The sequence below is a fragment of the Tiliqua scincoides genome, chromosome 3 (assembly GCF_035046505.1).
Source record: "Tiliqua scincoides isolate rTilSci1 chromosome 3, rTilSci1.hap2, whole genome shotgun sequence".
In the NCBI taxonomy this organism is placed as follows: Eukaryota; Metazoa; Chordata; class Lepidosauria; order Squamata; family Scincidae; genus Tiliqua; species Tiliqua scincoides.
In genome coordinates, this window is record NC_089823.1 from 238,376,888 (window position 1) to 238,404,723 (window position 27,836).

General features: G+C 44.6%; 1 protein-coding gene across 1 annotated transcript; it reads right to left on the reverse strand.

The window, feature by feature from the left end:
* Positions 1–27,235, reverse strand: FYTTD1 (forty-two-three domain containing 1). The gene is made up of 9 exons (XM_066620865.1): positions 27,116–27,235; positions 17,583–17,714; positions 16,242–16,387; positions 9,965–10,077; positions 8,238–8,334; positions 5,680–5,741; positions 4,812–4,886; positions 4,406–4,529; positions 1–1,723 (listed from the first exon to the last, which is right to left on the reverse strand). The coding sequence occupies exons 1-9, from the start codon at positions 27,180–27,182 to the stop codon at positions 1,628–1,630; spliced, it is 912 nt and encodes a 303-aa protein (XP_066476962.1). The 5' UTR covers positions 27,183–27,235; the 3' UTR covers positions 1–1,627.
* Positions 27,236–27,836: the final 601 nt, after the last annotated feature.

Below are 27,836 nucleotides of genomic sequence, written 5' to 3' on the forward strand. Positions count from 1 at the left end.
GCTTTAGAATAGATCCAAATGTATTAACTTTTCCAAAAAAAATACCAAAAGGTACAGTTTAAAGCATATTCTCCTTAAATACAAACTAGCTCTCTTGAGATGCATTGCATCAATGTTTTGCATCCATGTTGATGCAAAATGATTTTTTATACTGCATCCTGGTAGAAACCAAACACAGGATGATAATCCCTTACACAGTCTACTTCAACTCTAACAGAGACTTCTTCAACAGAATTCCTACAAACAAATAAAAAAATTCATATTGGAAACTTTTTCCATTGCAAAAGGTGTAGAAGGTATTTCAAAGAATTAAAAACAGAAGAAGTTGAACATTGTCATGGGTCATGACTATTTTAAAATGGCTCTCAGGAAGCCCTGCTGCCGCCAAATAGATTTGTTTTGAAATCCCAGGATAAACACCTTATCTGGAGATTTCAAGGTAAAACAAAACATATCAGGTTTCTAAAGAATGAGAAAACCAGGTAGTGTCCTTTTTCTAGGTAGATCTAAATACACCACTATGGATATTTTCAGTTCAGGAAGCAAATGATATCCTCACAGGCAATGGTATTGCTTACTCATGCTCTAGTTCTGAACATGGTTGAACTAACTTGAGTTCTGGGTCAAGACCAAAGATTGTCCCCATTCTGAAAATTATGCATGTTCTAACTCAAGAATCTGTATGCACACAAAGTTTGTGTGTTGATATGTCGACTCCACTGCTTCTGATCCCTTGATACAACAGGAAGGTCCTTTAATAAGCATGATGCTCACCTGTTGAAACTAACATTAAGTATAGCAGCCACAGAGTGCAAATTTCTACAACACAACAACCACAAAAATAAGTTTATCTGGTAACATTAAATGGTAACCAAACCGTAGTTTCAGCTAATGAAGATTTTAAGCAAACAGGCAGCTTAAAAAAATTTTTTTTTTTACTTGGGTTGATTTAATTTTTTATTACCCGACAGAGACTGACACAGAGACTGACCACTCCTGGAGGCCTCATTCTTGATTGTCACTTGCAAGAGTGACAATGGTCTAGTTGCCAAGCCAAACCTCTCCACGAAATCTTGAACTCTATTTCGCCTTCTCAATTTCCAAACAACTGCTAACTTCCAGCCTCAGTTGAAGTGCAGTGGTTCGGTGGATCATAGACCTGACGCAGCAGAGACGTGGCCAGGAGCAGGGAGGTGCCCTTCATCTCAGGCTTTATGCCAAATGATGGAACAAAGTTTGACAGAAATGAAAAGGTACTACATTCTCTTCTGCAGTGGTGTGTGGAGCAAAAACTGACCACTAGTTTAAATAGCCAACATCCACTGGCTGCATAAGGAACCAAAATTAGTACATTTGTCTTGTGTCTCCTTGTTGGGCTATATGAACTCTTCCTACTGGAGTAACATGATGCTGTCTAAACCAACCACACTGAATGTTCTCTTTTCTTAGGGTCCAGTATCATGCCAGACTTTTGTTTCTTTTAACTATTTAAAAGTGAAAACAGTAAAACAAACAAAAACAATATTCAGCTTCATCAGCATCTGGACACAAAGTCCAACATATCCGATACTTTTCTGCCCACTGCTAGTTCAGTTTCTTAGAGAAATAGGACCCTCTTGAATAGCCCCTAGCCCACAGTTACAAAGCGGCTCCCTTTGTTCTGAGACAGCGCTGTTCTCTGTTCCTTCAGGATCCCAAAGCGCTCATTGAGAGTCATGTTTGTCTGAAAAACAAGAGGAGGATATGAATTATTACAACAGTCACGGTATTAATCAAGGCAGAAGAGGGGCAAGAAAAAAAATCTGCTTAATATTTCAGCAGCACTAATCTGCTACATCAATACGTTTGCTTATTTTTTTCTCCTCACATTTTACACATACAGACAGCCTAAGGTGTCTTAGCACTCACACAATACTGTTAGGAGGAACTCCACAAGCAGGAAGGAGCCACTAAGTTCACATACTTTCAGCCACAGTCTGCAGCAAACCATTTGTATGGGCTTGTGGAGTCCTACTCCCTCCTTTCAACTCTTGTGGAACACGATGGCTTGGATGGGGTGGCTCATTCACCTTCCCACTGCCCAGGCCCTCCAGATGAGAAGGCAGCATCAACACTTAGAATAGCCTGAACCCACCTCATTCACCCAAGCTGGACTTGAGCCTGTATTAAGAGTGCTGGGCTTGGATCAGGCAGGCCCAGGTTCAAAATCTCATTTAGCTATAAAGCCACTGAGTACCTCCGATCCAAACATCATCTCTCAACTTCATAGGATTGTTGTGAGGGTAAAGGATACACATAACATACATTGCCCTGAAATCTTTGCAGGAGAGGGAGCAAGATAAAGATCAATAAGTCACCGGGCCCTGATGGCATCCACCCTAGAATTATTAAGGAATTGAAGAATGAAGTTGCTGATCTCTTGACTAAAATATGCAACTTGTCCCTCAAAATGGCCACGGTGCCAGAGGATTGGAGGATAGTAAATGTCACACCGATCTTTAAAAAGGGAAAGAGGGGGGACCCAGGAAACTATAGGCCAGTCAGCCTAACATCTATACTGGGTAAGATGGTGGAATGCCTCACCAAAGATAGAATCTCAAAACACAGACAAACAAGCCTTGCTGAGGGAGAATCAGCAATGGCTTCTGTAAGGGTAAGTCTTGCCTCACGAACTTTTTAGAATTCTTTGAAAAGGTCAAAAGGCAAGTAGATGTGGGAGAACCCATGGACATTATATATCTGGACTTTCAGAAGGCGTTCGACACGGTCCCTCACCAAAGGCTATGTGAGAAAACTCCACAGTCAGGGAATTAGAGGGCAGGTTCTCTCCTGGATTGACCTGGTTGAAGACCAGGAAACAGAGAGTGGGTGTCAATGGGCAATTTTCACAATACAGAGAGGTGAAAAGCGATGTGCCCCAAGGATCTGTCCTGGGACCGGTGCTCTTCAACCTCTTCATAAATGAACTGGAAGCAGGGTTGAGCAGTGAGGTGGCAAAGTTTGCAGACGACACCAAAGTTTTCTGAGTGGTGAAGACCAGAAGTGATTGTGAGGAGCTCCAGACTGGACTGGAGAAAAAGGGAGAAGTAATTATAAGTCCTGTGCCGCAATCCTATCCCCACCATCCTACAGGATACAGCCATGCTGCAACATATGGGGGACAACCAGGTTTCCCAGGAGAGGAAATAAAAATATTTTACATAACAATATTTTTTGCTTACCCCCAGGAAGCTGCCTGATTGCAAATGGGCCTCCTCAGACCTATGCCAACTATTTAGCTGGCACAAGTCTGAGGAGCCTCAAGGAACAGGGTCCTGGTTGAAAAAGGGGGATAGGATCCCGGCACGCAATGCTGCTGCCATGATCCACTCCCCAACCTACCCTCAGTTTAGCATGGTCCGCACCCCAAACCCCCCACTTACTTGCCACACCCCAAACCACCTTACTTGCTCTGGCAGGGTGTCCAGGAGCTAACATGTGCATGGAGCTTACAGTCATTTGTGCCAGTGGCTTCATGGTGCACAATGGTGCAGTGGCTTTTATGACACTGTAAGAGGACTTAAGATGGTGAAATGTTGGATCCACTGCCATAAGCCCTCTATTGGATTGGGCCATTAGCCATAGTTTCACTTCAGCACAACACACACACACTGGAGGTCACATCAAGTCGGAAGACTAAGACCCAGACTTTATAAGACGTTCACAAGGGACTGAGAAGGAGGTGGGATGAAGAAAGAGTGACAAAGAGGTGGCTTTCTTCCAGAATGAAGATATTTGAATGTGTCTGAGCCGAGTAAAGGGGGAAATTGGAGGACACTGAAAGCAGGAACAAGGATCAAAAAGGTTTGTAAAATGAGGCCTCAGAACCCTAATTTGTCTAACCCGATTTCACTGCCACAAGATGTGCAGGGGGTCACTAGTTCACTAGTTTGGATGGCTCTGAAAGAAGATTATCCACGGAGGACAGGTATATCAATGGCTAGCAGTCACGATGACAATGTGCTACCTCTGGTTCAGCAACTGTATGCCTTGAAATATCAGTTGTGGGAAAGCAATGGCAGGAGAGAGGCCTGCCTTCTCTCCTGCCGTTGCTTTCCCACAACTGATATTCCAGTTATTCCAGAATGCAGAAGTCTGCCTTCTCTCCTGCTTCTGGGACTTCCTAAAGGCATTTGGTGGGCCTCTGTGACAAACAGGATGCTGAACCAGACAAGCATTAGCCTGGCCCAGCAGGGCTTTTCTTCTGTTCTCAGCTTCCATCCAAAATCTGTGAGTAGCTGAAAATCATACTTTCTTTAGCAAAATATCAAGTCCAACTAATCTGCCCCAGGGAACTACAGCACTTTTCACTGTTAACTGAGCACACGCATTTTATTTGGACACAGAATTGCTCAGAATAACCAACCTGCTTTCCAACACTGTTAATGTCAAACTGCAGTGGAACACCTTTAGGAATCTTCTTCTCCTCTGACTGGTCTCTCTTCATGAGAAAGGGAGGCACAGGAGTACTTGTTAGCTTTGGCTTCAAACTGCAGAAAATATATATTACAATAGTACATTGGAAAGGATCCACAAAAGTGTTCATTCCACAAAAGTTAAAGCAGAGAAATCTACTCTAAATTTTCCCCTAATAAGGGGAAAGGAGGAAAACTTAAAAGCACTCAGGCCAGAGTTGTAGTGCCTCTGCTGGATCTGAGTGATGAAAGTAAAATCTTCCACCAGAGCATAATTTTCCTTCTCCCAACTACTTAATCTCTCAGCAGCAGGGCTTTTAAGTAGGTTCTAATGCAAGATGAGGCTGTTTTACTCACATTGGGGATGGGACTGCACCAGGATTGTCAATAGAGACAGTCAAAATTCCTCCCTTCGTGGTGGATGTTCGCCATCTGGTTGGAAAGCACAAAATGCAGAACAAACTTGCTGGTGTTCTACAGCACAAAGTTCTCACTAGCTGCTGTATGAAGGAACTGCAGGACTGAGGGTGAAAGGTGCCCCAGCAAAGCCAGAGGGCATACAGTTGTACAGAAGCTTTGCGTCAGGCTCCCACCTTATGTTAATTGACAGAATAGAGAATTAGAATGCCAAAACACTTTTTTCTGGGCTGCCTGCTTTCCATGGATGGAGACGATCAATCTGTTCCTCAGTCTTTTACCAGGTCAACAGTTTCTCTCATGCTGCAGTTCCTCTCCCCCCAAATCCTTCTCCCACTGCTATCTGCCTCAATAAGGAAGCTGGGGAGAGGGCATGATGTTTTCAGGACCATGATAAGCATGAAGGGAAAGGGTTAAATAAATATCTCCTTCATATGGTCCCGATTCTCTGCCCCCATTTTTTTTTTTTTTTAAAGAGTAACTTCAGAAAAGCAGGTCCAAACTGCACATTTAATGCAATGTGCATGCTAGCCTTCTGTCACCCTAGACATGCTGGTACCATACTACAAACACATGTTAGGAATGCAAGACCAAAAAACCCTCAGTGACACTGTCGCCTGCTTCCAGCACATCATTGTAACCACCAGGACAGAAACTTTCAGTTGCCAGAATCAGCCACCTTTAGACATTCAGGATATAACTACCTTAAGATCTGATTGTGACGGATAATGGCAAACTTACGCAGCTGTTTTAAACGTATGCAAAAAAGAATTAATGACTGCTGTGTTAATTAAATGAGGATACCTACGGAGGAGTTCTTGTCGTGCTTTGGCCATTTAGGTCTTCCTCTGGATGTACTTGCGCCTGCACCTATGGGGGCAGGGAGGAAAGGAATCCAGTTATACAAGCTAAGAAAGAAAGAAAGAAAGAAAGCCAAAGATTGTTTGTTGGGTGAGAGAAGCCCCATTACTGACCTAAGCACCTTGATTCAGAAATGAGGTCCTCCAAGTTCAATGAGACTTGCTCTCCAGTAAGTAAGTGTGTCTAAGGTTACAGTTAGAGACCACTGGAAAGGGGGGAGTGTTGAAGGAAAGAATGACATCTATTTCAGTAGGCTACTGTGAGCTCTGCCAAAGTTACTAGAGCTTTTAACCAACTTTTTCAATAGCTGTAAGGGCAGAGGTTCTCACAGGAGTCCATAAAACTGCCTACTTAGCAAACACAGGTGACTGGTACAGTAACATAGTGGGGTGAGTGGAAACATTTTATGACATGATTGTTAACCACTTTGAAAATAGATAGAAAAAGAGGATATAAATATCCAACCGTCATGGAACCTCTTGCATCTGAACTGCCCCAACCTGGAAGGATGAGCCAGGAGCTGGATTCCATCTGATCAGCAGGTGTCCCTCATGTGCTGACCGGCAGCACTTTACTGAAAGGAGGGTCATTTCTGCTGGGCCTGCTACAGGTCTCCAAGGACAGAAACATCAGAGACCACGGAAGAGGCATTAATATCGTGTTCCCCCAGACTTCCTGTTGACTTCCCCAGCACCAAGAGACCCTCCAGAAGCCACATTTTTACAAACTTACTAAGTTAGTAGCTCTGTACTGAATTGTATGATCTGTTGTAAGCTGTCTTAGGGATCATCATTGTTTCTCACTAGTGGCACGGATACCACCAGTGGTACTTGGGCTGTATCTGTTTGGTACTTATAGGAACCGGACACCTGCTGCCTGGCGGCGACACCAGGAACACAACACAACAAACAGTGGTAGGAGGCTGCAAAGCATGTTTTTCCATGCTTGAAAAAGCTCTCCTGTCCACCCTGAGTTTATTATTGGTGTTTGTTGTATCACATCTGGCATCCCAATCCAGAAGAAACTGGCAATGATGTCATCACCAGTTACTTCCTGTGGTACTTTGAATAGGTGATTTAGACCAAAAGGTGGATTGAAAAATCACTAAACCACCAACACAAAGCATGTCTCCTTCGGTTAGTTTTACATACAGGCATGTCCCAGTATCCAGGAGAATTCTGAAATCATGGATACCAGGGAACAGTGCTCCCCCCACCCTCCAGAGATGAGGGGAACAGTCCCCTTCACTTCCAGAGGGTACTCTGAGCCATATAAGCCTTCTGGGGCTTCCCTTGGGGCCCCCAAATGCCTTATAAGGCATTAAAAATGTCACTTCCAGTTTCACAGAGAAATTAGAAGCCACTATTTTTAACTTTAAAGCTCAGTCTGAGCCCGACAGAGGCCACAGACAGATGTGCACAGCCTCTGCTGGACTCAGAGGACCCTCCGCACTCCCCTCACCTATGCAGTAAGTGAATCCGCAGAAATGGGATCTGCGGATATGAGGGCCCCCCTTGTATAGTATTTACGTTTTCTTTATTTTTCTTGCTGAGCAGTAGAATAAGGATTAAAACTCTAATGCTTTTTTATTTAAAAAAGAAAAAAAAGGAAGCATCTCTCCTTGGGGAGGATCTGTTGAAAAATGAGTGGATCCGAAAGATCAACTGAGCAGGGGAAGTTTTCTTCCCATTTTACAGTCCTATCCTTTCAAGTACCCACTAGGTTCTACACCCAACACTCTGAGCCAGTATCAGTGACCACTGTCCATGGCTTCTGCTACCTACAGGACTTTTATCCTGCCCCTTGCTTTTTCCAATCCCCTGTGCTGCAAGACTGGATGTCTGGCGATAAACTGCATGGAATACATTTTCTTGTGAGAGTTCCTTTGAGTCTCTCAGCCCCAGAGTTGGATTCAAACTCCTTTGTTTTCAGTCCAAGAATTAACAGCACTCATCTCCCTTCACAACTCTACTTTTCTTGAGAGTAAGCATGCTTTGAACATGCATATATTCATTTTTCTGAGCAAAGCCAGAGCTGTGTCAAGTTATCTGTCACTGCCAAGAACTTCTGTTCTATTCTAGCCAGTGAAAACTCTTGGTTTTCTGGCTCAGTGTGTGAGTTTTATTAAACCATGAAGAAATAAGCCCTTGTGAATCTTGTGTTATCAACTATGTCATCCACAGTGAATCTGACCATTATATTGATCTCGCCCACGTTCTTGAGCGGCATCTGTAGATTTAAACACACAGCACAGACCCAAAAATACATTCTAAAGACTCATTTAAAATAAACCACTGATATGTACCAAACTGCTCTAGTGATACTGACCAGGATTCTTAATACCTTTGGTAAAGTGTTACCTAAACCACGATTCAGCTGTGAAATTTTTAAAAAAAATCAAACCACTTTTGCAGAGTTTTCTTCAAGCTTCTTCTAGGATATCAGATAATTTAATCACAGAATTGCAGGAGTCGCCTAGCACAATTGTTCAGCATCTCACAGTACCTTCAGGCCCCTCCTGAAAAGGAATGTTGCTTGGCGCATGTCTTTCTGCTGATATAATTTATTTCCAATTCTGGCAGACGATGACTGTATATTAGTTCTGTAAAAAAATTATACAGCCAAATGATTATTTGTTATATGTTGAGGTACACGGTACTTTTAAGGAGTGATGCAACAAAAGAGAGACGTTCCTTGCCATGAGAGAATTACAATATAAAGTTATGACACAGAGGGGAGGTCAAAGGAAAGATGGGGAAAGAAAACAAACATGAGCCAGTTCATCTGGACACACTTGGAGTTGGACTGAGTTCCAACAGCGCCAGTGCAGTATGCAGAATACCAGGGAACCTGGGCAAATACCTCAACTCAGGCAGTCCAGTGAAAGGACAAGCCAATGACATAGCTAAGAAGGCAGGATGCAGGTTGGTTGGTGCAAGCATGAGGAGAATAAGTCAGGGTTGATAGGCAGGATGCTTGCTCACTCACACCACACAGTGGTCCCAACTCCACCTCTCTGCTGCATGAAGCAATGCAAAATGAATTCCCGCTGAATACAGGCAATCACCTGTGGTAAAAAGCTGCACCAGTGGCACTCTGACTAGGGCCTGCACAAAACTATAGCTTTTGCAAGGTTAATACCTACTTCCCCACTCCTCGTCCCACTTCTTGTTTCTAACAGCCCATATCATATCAACACCAATGAGCAGCAAAATTAACCGAGTTCAACCACAAGTAGCTTGACATTCATTGTCTCCATGTAATGGACAATTACATCATTTCCTCTATTTCTGAAGTCCCCAGGCCTGGGTGGATAGGACCGAAGCCAAAATGGGAACACCCACGAAAATGATGGAAGGGGTTTTTGTACTCTACGTCTAGAGGTTTGAAACTTTAAAAATAAAACATTACAAGTTCCAAAACATTTGTCGCTTTGGAAGACCAAAGGTTAGAGGCATAGAGTCTAGATTCCTTGAAAGGCATCACTGTCTACTGGAACAGGCTCTTCCTGCCCTAGAATGGGGATAGTGTGGAAGAAAGACATTTTAAACACATAGACTCATTTAAAATGAAGTAAAAAACTGTGTGAAAGGGAATACAGGTTTAAGATTCACAAAAAACAGTAGTTCTGGGAAGATTAGAAACAGAGAGAAAATAGTAAGGCTGGCTGTTTCATGCTGAATACTCCCACCAATCCCTGAAGGTATAGGACTATAGCCTTAGGCTGCAGTATTTGATAAGCAAACTTATCCAACAACATAGACGAGCAAATTTAATAATAATAATAATAATACAGGTATTTATATACCGCCTTTCATGGTCGTCAGATTTCTCCTCAGACTTGATTTCAAGGCAGTTTACACAGGCAGACTATACTAAATCCCTATAGGGATTTTTACAATTGAAGAAGGTTCTGTCTTTCAGAACCTTTACTCCATTAAATTTACTCCATTAAAACACTGGATAACAGATCTGCGCATGTTCTAGTTGTTAGATTTTTGTTTTGCACCAAATATTTCTTTTTCATTTGACTGAAAACTGCACATTTGCTCCTCCTAAAGCGTATCTCGTTAAGACAGCAGTGTCAGAATAATAATAATAAACAACTTTATTTATATCCCGCCCTTCTCCCTAAAAGGGACCCAGGGCGGCTAAATTCAAAATCTGATTTTGAATTCAAAAATTCAAAATCATTTGGAGGGGGGATATTTCAAGAGATCCTGGCATCTCACCTTCTGTTTATCAAGGATGGACTCCTGAGAAAAGCTCCTGGCTTCCTCTGCAATTCGGCCTGCCTATGGATGGCCATTTTCCTTTTCAAAACTGAGTAGTCCCGCTGTATGTTCTTGAGAAAGACAGAAACCAATATTAAGCCAATACATTTTCTTATTTTCAGAGATAGCCTGGTGTTAGTCTTACAAAGTAAATAAAAGCAAGAGTATTGTGGCAAACACACTTATGGTGGCATCTGCTTTTGTGGACTAGAGACCAGTGGCAAGTCTGGGTTACTGGATTTCTAACAGGCTAGAAGACATTTTCTGCTAAGCTGGACCAGTAAAACTGAGAAGTTTGTAACGTCTGATACAATACAAGTGTATCTTACCAAAGACACTCATGTAACACCAGTACATAGATGTGTTTCTAGCAGCTGGAGACACTTCCATGCACAGGTGTTACGAGAGTGTCTTTGGTAAGATACACTTGTATTGTGTTGGAGATTACAAACTTCACGGTTTTACTGATATTTACGGGTATTTCTCAGTTCTACTTTGCTCATTGCAGGGAACATGGTTTTCCTTACTGTTCCTTCCCATAAGGCTTGTTTTCTAATTTCCTGTGCTGGAGCACATCAAGTTCTGCCAGAATAATGGGGTTCCTTTTGGGAGCCTGAACCTCTTGCTGCCTTATACTGCCCCCCTTTTAGGCAGCTGCTCAGGAACAACACAACAGTCTTGGCAATATACAAATGCCCATGCAAGGATATTGCAAATGTGTATGGCTATACGAATGCACAAAGCAGCAAATAAAAAAAAGAATCAATTTATACATTTTTACTTGGAAGTAAACCCTACTGAAATCAGTGAGCCCCTGAAGTTCTTCAACACTCCAACCAGTTGCCCTAGGCCTCCTCACTCAACTCTGGGATACTTGTTTTTTGCCTGTGACTCAGATTCCTCCCCCACCCCCACTCATTCCTCATAGTCACAAGCAGGGCTTTGTACCTAGGCAAGTTGGAGGATGCTTCGCACCTGCAATGCCAGTAGCATCAGATTTATGTATGCTGAATGGGGAAACAAAACCAGGTTGCTATTCTTTCTGAGGTTAACCCTTCGCCTCACTGCTCCCACCCCACGTCTCACCCTAACTCTCCCCCTGCCATTCTGGACTCTATCCCTGCATCCCAGAAACATGATGAAGCAGGAGTATTCCTGCTTCCAATCTGGTCCTCAGCAATATATGGTCATGTAGGAATAGACTGCAAAGCTAAGAATGAGGCCAAAAACAAAGCACCACACTATACACTCACTCAGCTGTGTGGCCTCTGGAAAACCAAGTGCCTTGGAAACGAAGTGCCAGGTAAGGCACTGCAAGTTTAGCCTCTGTGCGAGGAGAAGGCAAGTGGACCTCTGAGTTTTAAAGAAGAAGGGGGAGGACTCTGAGTTGGGAAGAGGAGAGGAAGACGATGAGAAGGTAAGTGTACTCTTCCTAACTCTTTGTCTTTCTAACTCTTTGTCTTCAAACCTTAAATCAACCTTAAACCAATATTGAAATTTAGCTTTACCTTTAGCTTAGCTTTCCCTAAGTTAGCACCTAATCTAACCAGAGGGAGGTAGTCTAAGGTCCAGCAAGTTGGGGCACAGGAGCTAGGTGAGGGCAATAAAAATAAATACGTAGGTGTGTACTCTGTAGGTGTACAGAGTAGGTGTGTACTCTGAGCAGGAGCAGAGTCCTACTTGTGAGTAAGGGCCCAAGGTACAGGCACTTGGAAAAGTAAATAAAACATAGGAGGAAAAAGTGGAAAGCAAGTTTTCTACCTTGTTTAAATTAACCCTATACTTAACCCGTTAAACTTAATCTAAATTAGAACATAATCTAAAGGGTCAGTAAATTGGGACACAAGATCTAGGTGAGAGCAATCAATCAATCAATAAAGGTGCACACTTTATAATAAAAGCAGGAGGTATAATTTAGATAGGGAGCTAGAGCTCAAACTAAACAAAGAAGAGGGTAAGGGGAGGGGAAGCACACTTGGTGTCTATTTTATAAACAGGGCAAAACAGGATGTAAACCTTGGTGTGTACGTTCTGCTAAGCCCAAAAAACTCTTAAACCAGTGCAGTTTAAACTCAAATAAAAAGCAGCTTGAGGTTAAAAAACAGTCCAGCCTAAAAGAGCTGAAGTAGGAGGGTAAGAAACTAGGAAGGGCCTGTTCCCAGCCAGCCAGGGCAATTTAGTATAGTCCTTGTCCTTTAAGAGGTGATAAGAGCCCCATTAGGCAAATCCAAGCACCCTATTCAGCAGCCTGCAGAGTAGAATAGGCCCATTGGTAGCCTTTTGTCTTCCTGATCTTTTGTAATCTCACCTGGGAAGACCAGCCCCTTTCAATCAGCAAGGAGGGAGGGAGGAGGAGCTAGCTAGGGGTATAAAGCTAGCGCCACGTGAACCTCTCAGGCAGAAGCGCGCGTGGCCTCTGGGAAACCCAGTGCCTTGTGAACAAAGTGCCAGGTAAGGCACCGCGAGTTTAGCCTCTGTGTGAGTTCAGTTCTGTGGGGGTGGGAAGTCTCGGGGCTGAAGGACATCATCCTGGAGAGGAGGGAAACAATCCCCTAGGGGGGACCCCTTCTCCAGGGGACGGGCCCGAATCCAAACGCACTCAGGATACTCCTCGGCGGGAGGCAGGTCGGGGGCTTTTTGTAGTGGGGGATTCGATTATAAGAAACATAGAGAGGGGGGTTTGCGACGGATGTGAGGACTGCATGGTGCCTGCCTAGTGCGAAGGTTGCAGACATCACTTCTCGTCTAGACAGGCTGGTAGACAGTGCTGGGGAGGAGACAGAGGTTGTGGTGCACGTCGGCACCAACGACGTGGGCAAGTGTAGCCAGGAGGTCCTGGAGGCCAAATTTAGGCTATTAGGTAGGAAGTTGAAAGCCAGGACCTCAAAAGTAGTGTTCTCGGAAGTGCTACCTGTTTCACGCACAGGACCAGCTAGGCAGACGGAGATCAAGGGTCTCAATGCGTGGATGAGACGGTGGTGTAGGGAGGAGAGGTTTAGATTCGTTAGGCACTGGGGAACGTTTTGGGACAATCGGGGCCTGTACAAGAGGGACAGGCTTCACTTGAACCAGAATGGAACCAGACTGCTGGCGCATAACATTAAAAAGGTGGCAGAGCAGCTTTTAAACTGATCCCTGGGGGAAAGCCAACAGGAGCCGAGGGGCATCCGGTTTGGGACTCCTCATCCCTATGGGACAAGGATGGGGAGGTTAGGTAACAACAAGGTAAAAGCAGAGTAGGAGAAGAAATTGGGAATGGTAGCATGATGGGATGTGATAGATGGTTGGGCACAATGAGAGGATGCAGGGACAAAGGAGCAAATAAGCATTCCATGTACAAATGCTTCTATGCAAATGCCCGAAGTCTCTGAGCAAAGATGGGAGAACTGGAATGTTTGGTGACAAGGGAAAACATTGACATAGTGGGCATAACGAAAACCTGGTGGAATGTGGAAAATCAGTGGGATACTGCAATCCCGGGCTATAAACTCTACAGGAGGGACAGGGAGGGGCGTGTTGGAGGTAGGGTGGCCGTTTATGTTAAGGAAGGGATAGAATCCAGCAATGTAGAGATTGAAGGCCAGTCAGAATCTACCACAGAATCTCTGTGGGTTAAATTACCAGGCCTGAGGAGCGATGTAATACTGAGGCCGTACTATCATCCTCCAGACCAGAAACTGGAAGGGGACCTTGAAATGAGGAAGCAGATCAGGGAGCTGACAAGGAGGGACAGGGTTGTAATCATGGGGGACTTCAATTATCCTCATATTGACTGGGTCAATTTGTGCTCTGGTCACAAAAAGGAGACTGGATTTCTTGTTAAATAACTGCGCCTTAGAGCAGCTAGTCATGGAACCCACCAGAGGACAGGTGACTCTGGATTTAATATTGTGCGATACTCAGAACCTGGTTAGAGATGTAAATGTTACTGAGCCATTGGGGAAAAGTGATCATGCTGCGATCCGTTTCGACATGCACGTCGGGGAAAGAATACTGGGCAAATCTCTCACAAAAACCCTTGACTTCCGACGGGCGGACTTCCCTCAAATGAGGCTGGTTAGAAGGAGGTTGAAAGGGAAGGTAAAAAGAGTCCAATCTCTCCAGAGTGCATGGAGGTTGCTTAAAACAACAGTAATAGAGGCCCAGTGGAAGTGTATACCGCAAAGAAAGAAGGGCTTGACTAAGTCCCTGAGGGCGCCCGCATGGCTAACCAGCCAAATTAGAGAGGCCGTAAAGGGCAAGGAAGCTTCCTTCCGTAAATGGAAGTCTTGCCCTAAGGAGGAAAATAAAAAGGAACATAAATTGTGGCAAAAGAAATGTAAAAGGGTGATACGGGAGGCCAAGAGAGACTATGAGGAACACATGGCCAGCAACATTAAGGGGAATAATAAAAGCTTCTTCAAATATGTTAGAAGCAGGAAACCCGCTAGAGAAGCAGTTGGCCCTCTGGATGTTGAGGGAAGGAAAGGGGAGATAAAAGGAGACTTGGAGATGGCAGAGAAATTAAATGAGTTCTTTGCATCTGTCTTTATGGCAGAAGACCTCGGGCAGATACCACTGCCCAAACAGCCCCTCCTGACAGAGGAATTAAGTCAGATAGAGGTTAAAAGAGAAGATGTTTCAGACCTCATTGATAAATTAAAGACGACACCAAACTTTTCCAAGTGGAGAAGACCAGAAGTGATTGTGAGGAGCTCCAGAAGGAACTCTCCAAACTGGCAGAAAGGGCCGCAAAATGGCAGATGCGTTTCAAAGTAACTAAGTGTAAAGTCATGCACATTGGGGCAAAAAATCAAAACTTCACATATAGGCTAATGGGTTCTGAGCTGTCTGTGACAGATCAGCAGAGAGTGTGGTCGTGGACAGGTCGATGAAAGTGTTGACTCAATGTGCGGCGGCAGTAAAGAAGGCCAATTCTATGCTTGGGATCATTAGAAAAGGTATTGAGAACAAAACAGCTAATATTATAATGCCGTTGTACAAATCGATGGTAAGGCTACACCTGGAGTATTGTGTCCAGTTTTGGTCGCCACATCTCAAAAAAGACATAGTGGAAATGGAAAAGGTGCAGAAGAGAGCGACTAAGATGATTACGGGGCTGGGGCACCTTCCTTATGAGGAAAGGCTACGGCGTTTGGGCCTCTTCAGTCTAGAAAAGAGGCGCCTGAGGGGGGACATGATTGAGACATACAAAATTATGCAGGGGATGGACAGAGTGTATAGAGAGATGCTCTTTACACTCTCACATAACACCAGAACCAGAGGACATCCACTAAAATTGAGTGTTGGGAGAGTTAGGACAGACAGAAGAAAATATTTCTTTACTCAGCGTGTGGTTGCTCTGTGGAACTCCTTGCCGCAGGATGTGGTGACGGCATCTGGCCTGGATGCCTTTAAAATTGGATTGGACAAGTTTCTGGCGGAAAAATCCATTTCGGGTTACAAGCCATGATGTGTATGTGCAACCTCCTGATTTTAGAAATGGGCTGTCAGAAGGCCAGATGCAAGGGAGGGCACCAGGATGAGGTCTCTTGTTATCAGGTGTGCTCCCTGGGGCATTTGGTGGGCCGCTGCGAGATACAGGAAGCTGGACTAGATGGGCCTATGGCCTGATCCAGTGGGGCTGTTCTTATGTTCAACTGGGGCAGGGAGGGGCCAAGGAAAGGTCTGTTCACATGCATCAGTCACAATGGCATAATCTTTGGTTCAAAACAAGATTTGTCTGCATCTATCTTCTTGTACTAGAAATCAGAAAAGCGTGTCTCAAATACACAACACTTTTACTATGGAAACCCAGGAGCTACTCCAATTTCCAGTCAAAGTGAGGTGTGCATCCACAGCACACTAAAGCCGCAATCCTATAAACACTTACCAGGGAGTTAGACTCATTGAATACAGCCAAATGTATTTCTGAGTAAATATACATAGGACTGCACTACACAAGTCACAGAATACTAGCCTTGGCCTGTGGAAATATAGGTGTAAATTCTAGCTCAGTCGTACACAACAGTCCTGCAGTTCCAAGAAGCAGTAACCTCAAAATTATAAGGGATGAATGCAATTGATCGGAAAGTACTTTGCCCTCTGAGAGGTAGTAATACCACCCAAGAAACTCATGGTGCAAGCAAGGACATTGTCAAAATGCAACACAAAACAGGATGGGCCAATTCTCTTCCCTTGCCCACAACTGTGGAGAAAAACCAAACTAATAAAATGCAACAAATCCCACACACACCTTTTCACTGAGAGGTGGTCTGTTCAGAGGGCTGATGCCTTTGTGAGCTCCGAAGGCTTTCCTTGCTGCCAATCCAGTTTTAACACTGTAGGGACGCCTCTTTCCCGCCACTCGCTTTCTGCGTCCCAACCGGTTCTTACCAAAACCTGCAATAGGAGAAATAAGCAACACTATGGAAATTGACGACACTGAGGACGTGCCCGATTAGAGACTCAGTCTTCAACTAGCCACAATACATTGCCAGAATTTTATTTCTTGCTTTGGTTTTTGAAAACGTCACAATTCTTGGAACATATTTCTTTTCTTATAAGATCTAAATCTATTTTACTACATTAAAAGCATAGAAGATATAATATATAACTTAGCACATAAAATTGTACGGTTTGGTATAAGTGCAATAGCTATTTATTCAAGCAATAGTTACACATATACCAAGTGTTACTGAAGCAAATTCATTGAAAAGATGGGAAAAGAATTCCCCCAAATGGAAGGGTTCTTCCCCCCCCCCCCAAAAATGCTTCTTTTTTCCTTCCTCTGCCTTAACTCACAGTTACTTCTCTAGAATTTGGTGGACTTTTACCACACATAACCTAGGTAAGATTGATGTGTGTGAATAGGCATCTGTTTGAAGGACTGGTAGGTTCTATTTTTATATATGCTTCCTCTCTAGAACAAGGATTCTTAACCAAGGGTACTCATATTCCCTGGGGGTATGGAAACCAAATGATGGGATACGGGACTTGATCTCTGCACTAAAAAAAAAAAGGTTGTTAGATTAGATAAATTAACTATCACCATTATCAGTATGAATTGAGGTATTCTGTTCCTTCTTTATGTAAAGTAAAACCAAGCTACGGACAACTTTTGAAGTCATACTGATACCTAATAGGACTAGTGATGTTGATTTCAACAATCTGGGAAACGGGTTGTGTGAGAACATATTGGGCAATCCATTGGAGTGGTCTGTAAAGGTAAAAAAAGTTAAGAACCCCTGCTCTAGATGGAGCACACCTTCTTGGTAAGCACTTTAGAACTGCACAATGACTGCATTGTAATTTATCACCTGTACAATGAGGTTTAGCAACTTGCTTTCTAAACAATAAAAGTAGATATTCTCTGAAACTGTACTCCTATATGTGACATCTACTTTCACATGGAATGTCATATGCAAGAAAGGAAGAGTTCTAATTTTGTGACAATTTGCCTGTGTAAATATAACTATTTAAAGAGCTCCGGAATTAAGGACTCTTCAGTAACCCTCATTTTTACTATTAGCAAAGAAAGGATTTGAACAACTTTCCTGCTCATTGCTGAGGCCCACTGAGGATGTTTCCAGCCTACCTGTGTACTCTTGGAGTCCCCATTTGGTTCTCCTCATTCTGAACTGCCGCGCACCATTCTGTTGAACGCCCTTCTTCATTCTGGGAGAATATTGCTTCCTCTCTTCTTTCTTATTCAGTTTAATGATATCATCTGTGGAACAAGTTGCATATGCTGCTTTAGTAGGAATCATAACTCAGTGGCACACTACAGGAAGTCCCAGGTTCAGTTCTTGGCATCTCCAGTTAAAACAATTCCAAGACACGCAAGATACTCTGCCCAAGTCATTGCTTCAAGGCAGTTTCATACATTTTCTGATCCTAGTTAGGTGATCCCCAGCACTGGTTATGCATCATGTAGGAGTTCACAACCAGGTAGTGATCCAGAAGTTCTCACTGGCATACAGCTATTTCCCCAAATGACAAATACTGTGCAGGGAAAATCAAGCTGTATTCATGGCCCAATCCCATCCAGTCCTTCCAGTGGCAGATCTCTGTAAATCCCTTACGGTGCCACCGCAAGTCCCAGGTTGACACTGCAAAAGTCACTGTGCCATGTGGTCGGCCACAGCCTGCAGAAATGAAGAGTCCACACATGGGTGACAGTGGCCAGCTGTACCCCCACCATCATTGGTATATCAGTGGTGAGGGTGGAGCAGGGAGCAGATTGGACCAAGCTGGGAGTAGGAGGATGTCAGTGGCAGCCATGCACACTGAGACCCTAACCTCCTTTCCTGGCCCAGACCTACCCCCAGGAATCTCCTCAGACTTAACACCAGCTTGTGAAGATCTGAGGAGACCCAGTGGGGACCAGGAAGCCTATGGGCAAATACTTACCTCTCTTGGGCTATGTGGTCCTGGACAGCTCATGCTCTCTTGGTGGTGCTGTATGCTCTGAGGCAGCAGTGGGTGGGATTGGGCTGTTAAAAGTCAATTTCAGATTGGTGGCTAAGTGCAGTTCATGCAAAGGCTTGCAAGTCCCTGTGAACACTTGCAACAGAAGCTGTCCTACTTAAGAAAGGTTAGGCTCCTGCAATCTGTCTGTATGTTGTTTTATTCTTAAGTACAACATCACTATAACAGCTGATTGCAAACACATTGTGAAATATGAAATTTACAGTACACCCACATACATTGTGTGGTCTTACCCTGAAAACTGGGCTGACAGGGCTTGCTGGGGCTGGCCAGATTAAGAGATTCAATGTTTAGTAATGTACTATAATATTGTATTATGTATATTTATGTTTATTATTATGTTCTGTATAGTTATCTCTTTAAATATTTATGTAAGCTACCTTTGGAGAGAACCAGGACATACATAGTGCACTAACACCATCTATGGACATATGGCCAGGCATGTTTGTATCTTGAAAGTGCTTAAGTTAAATGTTCTTAAGCCATTTCTGCCCAGCGTTGCATATACGCAACAGGGATCAAATGTGTACAACTGTGGGCTGGGCAGAAAAGGGTTAAACAGAGGCTGTTTTTGTTGTATTTTTTCTTTCTTCTGCTTAGTCTTCTGAAAGCCAGCATTGCTTCTACAACCATGAAGATCCTGAGCTCTGTCAGTAATTCAGAGTACCCCAATTTGATAGAAGTTGTTATGGTTCATCCAGTTCCATCACTTCATTCCTGCAGATCTTTTTTACTGATGCTTCTCTCTATTGCAGTGATTTTCAACCTTTTATATCTCACGGCACACTGGCAAGGCACACCATCAGCTCTCTGACAATCGACAAAGCACACTGTGCTGTCAATGGGGGCTTACATCCCCCAATGGTCTTATTGATCAATGACCCTCTACCAAATTCCCACGGCACACCTGGGGACCATTCACGGCACACCAGTGTGCCACAGCACAGTGGTTGAAAATGGCTGCTCTATTGCAAGCACAGACACAAATGCCAGAAGAAATTCTGCAAGAGTCATTGCACCAGTAATTTCAACAGCCTTCTCAACACTCCAAATATTCCAGGAAGCCTCTGGCATACCAATCTGTAAATCTGTAAATAAGCCTGTGGCATGGTAAAAATGGTATAGTATTTTTTTTAACATACAGTAATAGTTTTAGAACACAAAAGAAAATTTTTCACAACCAAATTAGGCTTTGTAGATCTTCCACTGGTTGTCAAATTCATACTGACAAGCAAGTTCAAAATAATGCATGCTTATGCCTGGCAGTCAAGAAAGGACACCATTCCAGGCTATGGGGTCTTTATGTCTTGCTGCCCTGAATCTGGCAGAATGTTATTCAGTGAGAAAAAAACCTATTCTAACCTAGAAAGTCCACTATTTATAGAACAGGCAATTGTGCTGTTACAGACTGTATTACAAACCTGCAATTTGTTTGACAATAGGCCACCGTTTATGATCATTCCAGATTTTAAAGAAATGTTACATTTATGCAACTTCCCTAATAATTTCTGATCAAAGTTTCTCAGCGACAAATGGCTGATTAGCCACATTAAAACCAACAGGAAAGCACTACTGGGTACCAGATCTAAGAAAGGACCCTGGAAAGACACAACACAACATGGAAGCTGGAAATCTAGCCAACATAAACTGAATAAGTTTAGCACACATTTCAGTGCACAAAAGAAAAGTTATCCCTATTCAGACCTGTGGACTCCTCATGGGCACAGCACAGCATCATGACTCCAGAAAACACCTTGCAAATGAGCCAAACTCCTAGCTCACATCACATAATACCTCAACTAGAGTTTCTCTACCGCCTTAACAAAGGAAGTCTGACAAAACCCTCACAAAACAGTTTTGTGTGATCCCACTGGTAATTCCACATTAGAATATGATTAATAAGAACTTAGCCAAGACTGAGTCAAAGTGGTAGCTGAAAACATCCTAGCAGTAGAGCTAGTTCAGCAGAACTTGGTGGGTGACCTTCCACAAGCCACCATCTGCCCCACAGCTTACAGTGCTCTCTTCTTATTTCAAGCATATACATCAGATAATCCAGCATATACATCAGATAATATCAACACTGCGTGCTGGGTCTCATGAAGACTGCACATTTAAGGTTACTTAAAGCATGACTGTGGCAAGCTAATGTGGGCCTGACAAAAGTATGACAGCCAGGATTCACCCGTCAAGACAACTAACATTGGGCAGGGCAGAAGAAAAGACAATCAAAGAATGGAGACCAGATATGGCTTCTGCAATTTTGGAAGGTCTGCTGAACAATGGGATTGAAATTTTGCTCGGTGGATTTATAGTTGGGAAATTGTTCCTGTCCAAACACTGGGACACAAATGGCTAGAATACTGTTTTATCCTGATCAGTCCTCTAAGTACAAGTAGTCAGCGCGCACACTTACCAGAGAGGATCAACTCCAAATCTTCTACATGCTATCTGACTCATGAAAGGAATAGCAGGTGAAGCTACTGACAGATATCTCCCTCCACCCCAGCATCCATAATTTCCATCAGCACCCAACAAGACTATTTGGGTTTCACTATTTGGGTATTCACTCAATACCATGGGCAGCTTCAGGTCTCCCGCTAAACCATGGTTTAATATTCTTATCACAAACCTTGGATTTGCATACGCCAATTTCCCCTTCCTGTGTGCGGGAGGAAGTTTCTATTTCTGATTTTAAACAAACTGAAGTTTGCCACTGTGTCCAAATCCAGTAAATCTTGTTTTGTTCCAGCCACAGTTTATTTTAATCACAAATCTGGATATCACACCAGGATTAAGTAATAAAAACATAAGAAAAAGAGGGATCAGGCCATAGGTCCATCTAGTTCAGATTCCTGTATCTCACAGTGGCCCACCAGATGCCTCAGGGAACACACAAGAAAACAAGAGGTCTGCACCCTGTGCCCTCCCCTGCATCTGGCATTCTGAGCTAGTCTACTTCTAAAATCAGGAGGTTGCACATACCCATCACAGCTTGTAATCTGTGATGGACTTTTCCTACAGAAATTTGTCTAATTCCTTTTTAAAGGCATCAAGGCCAGATACCATCACCACATCCTGTGGCAAGGAGTTCCACAGACTAGCCACACGCTGGGTAAAGAAATACAGGTATAACCTAATTATCCATGGATTTTTTACCTGCAGTTTTATCACAACACAATGAGAAGGGTCCTTTAAATTAAAGGAAAAAGTTGTTTAACAATAGCCTTGTTAATGCAAGAGAGGGCAGCCAGCTGACAATCCATCAATCATTCTTTCTCCAGGCACTTAAAACAGCTTCACTCCAAGGCAAGCGATCCCTCCCTGGGTGAAGGGAGGGGTCGCTGGTGTGGAGTGAAGCCTTTCTAAGCACCTGGAGAGAGGCTGATTGATGGACTGTCTGCTTAATGACGCCATCTTACATCACAGAGGTCAGCAAGGCTGTTTTTAAATCGCCTAGCAAAGGAACATTGCTTTTTAAATGGATTTGCTTTAATGAGATTTTTGCCATTCACATAAGTTCTGGGAACAGAATCTTCACAAATAACGAGACCCAACCTGTATTTTCTTTTATCTGTCCAACTCTCTCAACACTCAGTTTTAGTGGAAGTCCCAGTTTGCTTTAAAGTAGGAACAAAAAACTGCAAATTTCCTCTACTTGCACACAAGGGAGAAGTGCACAGTCTGAAAACTGTGATACTTTAGCACAGAGGTGGCCAAACCATGGTTCGTGAGCCACATGAAGCTCTTTGACATCTAATGTGCGGCTTGCAGAATCATGTTGGCTGAACTCCTTTTTGGATCACTATTAATATAAAAAGCAAATAAAAATTATTCAAGCTTTATAATTATTTACCAGGTATAAACTGAGAGTCCAGTTAGTTAAAGCGTAATAGTCACAGTGACTAAATATATTTAAGAATTTAAATTGGTGCATGCATTAAGCAAACTTTGCCACCCTTGGTTTAGTGCTATGTGGTTTAGCATGATGTCTATGTATCCTGTATATGTAACGAGGATTAGTTACTCCATTAACACAAGTTACTCACATGGCTGTAACCAGGGCAATCCTATATAAGTTATACTCAGAAGTCCCACTGCGTTCAGTAGAGTTTACTCCCAGGAAAGTGGATATAGGATTGCAGCCTAAAGCCCAATGAGGTTAATGATTGGCCAATCCACAGTTCTACTGAACTAAATGAAGATTTATTTGACACTGAAGGAATCTGACCCACTTTGACTTTAAAACATGCAAATCTGTACCATGAAGAAGTCATGCATTTCTCTCCCACACAAACCAATCCACTCCCTAAGAGAGGAAACAAGCATCTCCTATGGGCTACCCCTTGGGCTACAAGGAGCTGCTGTCTCAAAACAAGCTAGACAACTCATTCATCTAGTTCAGGGCAGCCTTCTGTCAAGCCTCCACATTCTTCTCCTGTCCTTGCAACCGAAGTCGTCAGAAATTGAACCAAGGATATTCTATGTGCCAAATGTAGACTACCTTCCTAAAGGTGTAGCCTTCTTTTTACTGTTGCATGAACTTGTACAACAATCTCATATTCCTATTAACCAGCTTTTTGGGCAAGCGTGCTACAAATCTAAAGTACAAGGAGGTGCCAGTCTATAGGCTGCTACACTACCTGTTCAGTCCTTCATGCCTTGTGTTGCTTTGTCTCTGGGTTACTGAGCCAGGGAATAGGCTGGAGTAAAGCACTGCAAGGCAGCTGGAAATGCATGCTGCCAGAAGTGACCAAACATAAGAAGAGCCTGGTTGGAACAGGCTGAGGCCCATCTAGTCCAGCTTCTGGCATTTCACAAGGGCCCACCAGATGCCTCAAGGAGCATGTAAGACAACAAAATACCTGCATCCTGTTGCCACTCCCTTGCACCTGGTATTCAGAGACAGGCTACTTCTAAGAGACTACACAAAGTTTTTGTGGCTTGTAACCCATGATGGACTTTACTCCATAAATTTATCTAATTCCCTTTTAAAGGCATCTAGGCCAGGTGCCAGCACAAAATCATGTAGCAAGGAGTTCCACATATTAACCTCACTGGGTGAGGAAACATTTCCTTTTCTCCTTTCTAACTCTCCCACCAGTCAAATTTAGTGAATGTCCTCTGGTTCTGGTGTTGTGTGAAATCCATCCCTTGCATAATTTTATATGCCTTAATCATGATCCCTCTCAGGCACCTTCTTTCTAGCCTGAAAACCCCCAAACATTGTAGCCTTTCTTTATAAAGGAGGTGCCCTAGCCCACTAATCATTTTGGTTGCTCTCTTCTACAGTCTCTGGAGCTACTTTTCCTCTACTGCAATACAGGGGACAGAGTAGGTCAAGAAAGATCAATGTTGGGACTACACGTTTATGGAAATTTACAGTGAATGAGGTTCCCGAGTACAAACATGTATTTCACGCAAAAAGAGCTGTAAATTAAACATATAAGGTTACCTTATATTGAGTCAAACCATTAGTTCATCTAGCCTAGGGGTGTCCAAACTCCGGCCCAGGGGCCACTTGCGGCCCTCAGGGGCTCTCAATCTGGCCCTCGGGGAGCCCCCAGTCTCCAATGAGCTTCTGGCCCTTCAGAGACTTGGTGGAGCTTGTGCTGGCCCGACGCAACTGCTCTCAGCATGATGACAACTGTTTGATCTCTTGCATGAGCTGTGGGACAAGGGCTCTCTCCACTACCTAGTGTTTCACATCTTGGTGTAGCAACAGCAGTGAAGGAAAGGCTGGCCTTGCTTTGTGCAAAGCATTTATAGGCCTTGAGCTACTGCAAAACCTTCATTCATTCATATAAGTTGCATCTCTAATAAATTCATTTATGCAAATTTATTCAAATTTTAAATGTGAATTAATTTTTTTTTCCTCGTCCCGACACAGTGTCAGAGAGATGATGTGGCCCTCTTGTTAAAATGTTTGGACACCCCTGATCTAGCCCAGAACACGGTCCCTCACCAAAGGCTACTGAAAAAACTCCACAGTCAGGGAATTAGAAGACAGGTCCTCTCGTGGATTGAGAACTGGTTGGAGGCCAGGAAGCAGAGAGTGGGTGTCAATGGGCAATTTTCACAATGGAGAGAGGTGAAAAGCGGTGTGCCCCAAGGATCTGTCCTGGGACCGGTGCTTTTCAACCTCTTCATAAATGACCTGGAGACAGGGTTGAGCAGTGAAGTGGCTAAGTTTGCAGACGACACCAAACTTTTCCGAGTGGTAAAGGCCAGAAGTGATTGTGAGCAGCTCCAGAAGGATCTCTCCAGACTGGCAGAATGGGCAGCAAAATGGCAGATGCGCTTCAATGTCAGTAAGTGTAAAGTCATGCACATTGGGGCAAAAAATCAAAACTTTAGATATAGGCTGATGGGTTCTGAGCTGTCTGTGACAGATCAGGAGAGAGATCTTGGGGTGGTGGTGGACAGGTCGATGAAAGTGTCGACCCAATGTGCGGCGGCAGTGAAGAAGGCCAATTCTATGCTTGGGATCATTAGGAAGGGTATTGAGAACAAAACGGTTAGTATTATAATGCCGTTGTACAAATCTATGGTAAGGCCACACCTGGAGTATTGTGTCCAGTTCTGGTCGCCGCATCTCAAAAAAGACATAGTGGAAATGGAAAAGGTGCAAAAGAGAGCGACTAAGATGATTACGGGGCTGGGGCACCTTCCTTATGAGGAAAGGCTACGGCGTTTGGGCCTCTTCAGCCTAGAGAAGAGACGCTTGAGGGGGGACATGATTGAGACATACAAAATTATGCAGGGGATGGACAGAGTGGATAGGGAGATGCTCTTTACACTCTCACATAATACCAGAACCAGGGGACATCCACTAAAATTGAGTGTTGGGCGGGTTAGGACAGACAAAAGAAAATATTTCTTTACTCAGCGCGTGGTCGGTCTGTGGAACTCCTTGCCACAGGATGTGGTGCTGGCGTCTAGCCTAGACGCCTTTAAAAGGGGATTGGACGAGTTTCTGGAGGAAAAATCCATTATGGGGTACAAGCCATGATGTGTATGCGCAACCTCCTGATTTTAGGAATGGGTTAAGTCAGAATGCCAGATGTAGGGGAGAGCACCAGGATGAGGTCTCTTGTTATCTGGTGTGCTCCCTGGGGCATTTGGTGGGCCGCTGTGAGATACAGGAAGCTGGACTAGATGGGCCTATGGCCTGATCCAGTGGGGCTGTTCTTATGTTCTTATGTTCTTAACAGTGCATTCTAACTGACAGCAGCTTTCAAGGGTCAAAGGCTTGTCTGGATGCCTTTAAGAGGAGATTGAACAAATTTATGGAGGAAAAGTTCATTACAGGTCACAAGTCATAGTAGGTATGTGCAAGCTCTTGGATTTAGAGGCAAGCTGCCTCTGACTGCCAGATGCAGGGGAGGACACCAGGATGCAGGTTGTGTCTGTGTCTTGTGTGTTCCCTAGGGCATTTGGTGGGCCACTGTGAGCTACAGGAAGCTAGATTAGATGGGCCCTTGGTCTGATCCAGTGGGACTCTTCTTCTTACAACCTCTCCTAGCCTCACTGTTGGAGACCCTTCCTATAATTTCTGTACCTGGAAATAACTGGTGACGACATCATCGCCAGTTACTTCTGTGTTGGCCTGATTTACAGGCCAATGTGATTAACACCAGCAAGAGGCTCAGGGTGGGCAGGAGGGCTTTTTTGAGAGTGGAAAAGCATGCTTTGGAGCCTCTGACCACTGTTGTGTTCCTTGGCTAGATGCGACACAATCAACATCAGTAAGAGGCTCAGGATGGATGAGACAGCTTCCTCGAGCATGGAAGAGCACACTTCGATGGAAGAGCCTCCAATCGCTGTCTTGCCAAGTCGCTCACTGCCGGGTGGCAGGCATCCAGGGGTCCTGCAAGTCACACAGACACCACCACAAGCACCACTGGCTGAGAAACAATCCTCTTTCTAGGATATTGACAAACCAGGGATGTGTGGCGGGTGGAGAGACAGGTGAGGCACAGCCTCCCAGACTGTAGATACACTGACTGAAGAAGGCAGCGATGTGTGGCGAGTGGGGAAGCAGGTGAGGCACAGCCTCCCGGCCTGCAGATAAACTGACTGAAGGAGGTAGGGACGTGCGGCGGGTGGGGAAGCAGGTGAGGCAGAGCCTTCCCACTGGAGCCCTTCAAAAAGCCCTGCCGCCGCCGCGTCAGGTGCTCAAGTACGCTCAACCCATGCACAACACAACGCACCTGACACGGTGGCAGCGCTTTTCAAAGGGCTCCAGTGGGGAGGCTCTGCCTCACCTGCCTCCCCACCCGCCACACGTCCCTGTCACAAACCAGCCACAGACCATGTTTTTCCCCATCTTTGCTGCTTGCAGATAGACTGTGCCTCACCCTGGAGGCTCCACTCGGTTGCTACAGTCCCCTGCCACTGAGGCGTCCGCTCAGCCCAACGCCCCCAGGAAGGGAGGGGGGGGACGGCGGCAGCCCTCCTCGCCCACCCTCAGAGGCGGAGCCTGGAGCGGTAGACTGCACCTGAGAGTGGATTCTCCACCGCTCCTCCCGGCCGAGGCTCCTCCCCCCTCCTCGCGGACTCCAACGAACGAATGAACGCGCGCGCTCCCGCGGTCGCCTAACCCCGGTCGGGCCCACACGCCCCCCGCCCGTCCCTCACCGAGCGACATGTCGATCTTCTCCAGCGTCTCGCCGCCGCTCCTGAGGACGGCACCAAAGCCGTTCATGGCCGCTGCTCGCTCGCTATCGCCGCCACCTCCCCTCACAGACACAGGAGAACGCTCTTCCTACTGCGCATGCGCCTGCCTCGCCTCAGTGAGCCACCGACATCTTCTGCGCACGCGCACCTTCCTGAACGTCGCTTCTTCCTTCCTCCCCAGCGCTCTATCAGTCGCTCTCGCGCGCCCCCTGCAGGCGCGGAGGAGGTATGGCGGCGTCCTCCGCTGCTGCCTTCCTAGCTACCTGGAGTGGGTAGAGAGAACACCAGGGACTAAATAGTGTCTGGCGCTGTTTCTCAAACTGTGGGTCGCGAGCCCATTTCAGGTGGGACCCCATTCATTTAAATATATTATTTTTAATCTGTTAGACTTGATGCTTGCGTGGTGTGTGACTGCATTTGGGGACACGTTACAGATCTGTACTTTGAACAGGCTTCAGTATCTTTCAAACTGTGGGTTGGGACCCACTAGGTGGGTCGCAAGCCCATTTCAGGTGGGTCCCCATTAATTTCAATATTTTATTTTTGATATATTAGACTTGATTCTACCATAGTATGTGACAGCATTTGGGGAAAGTTATAGACCTGTACTTTGAACAGGCTACTGTGTAGTAGTAATTGGCAATCTTCAGTCTCGAAAGACTATGGTATCGCACTCTGAATG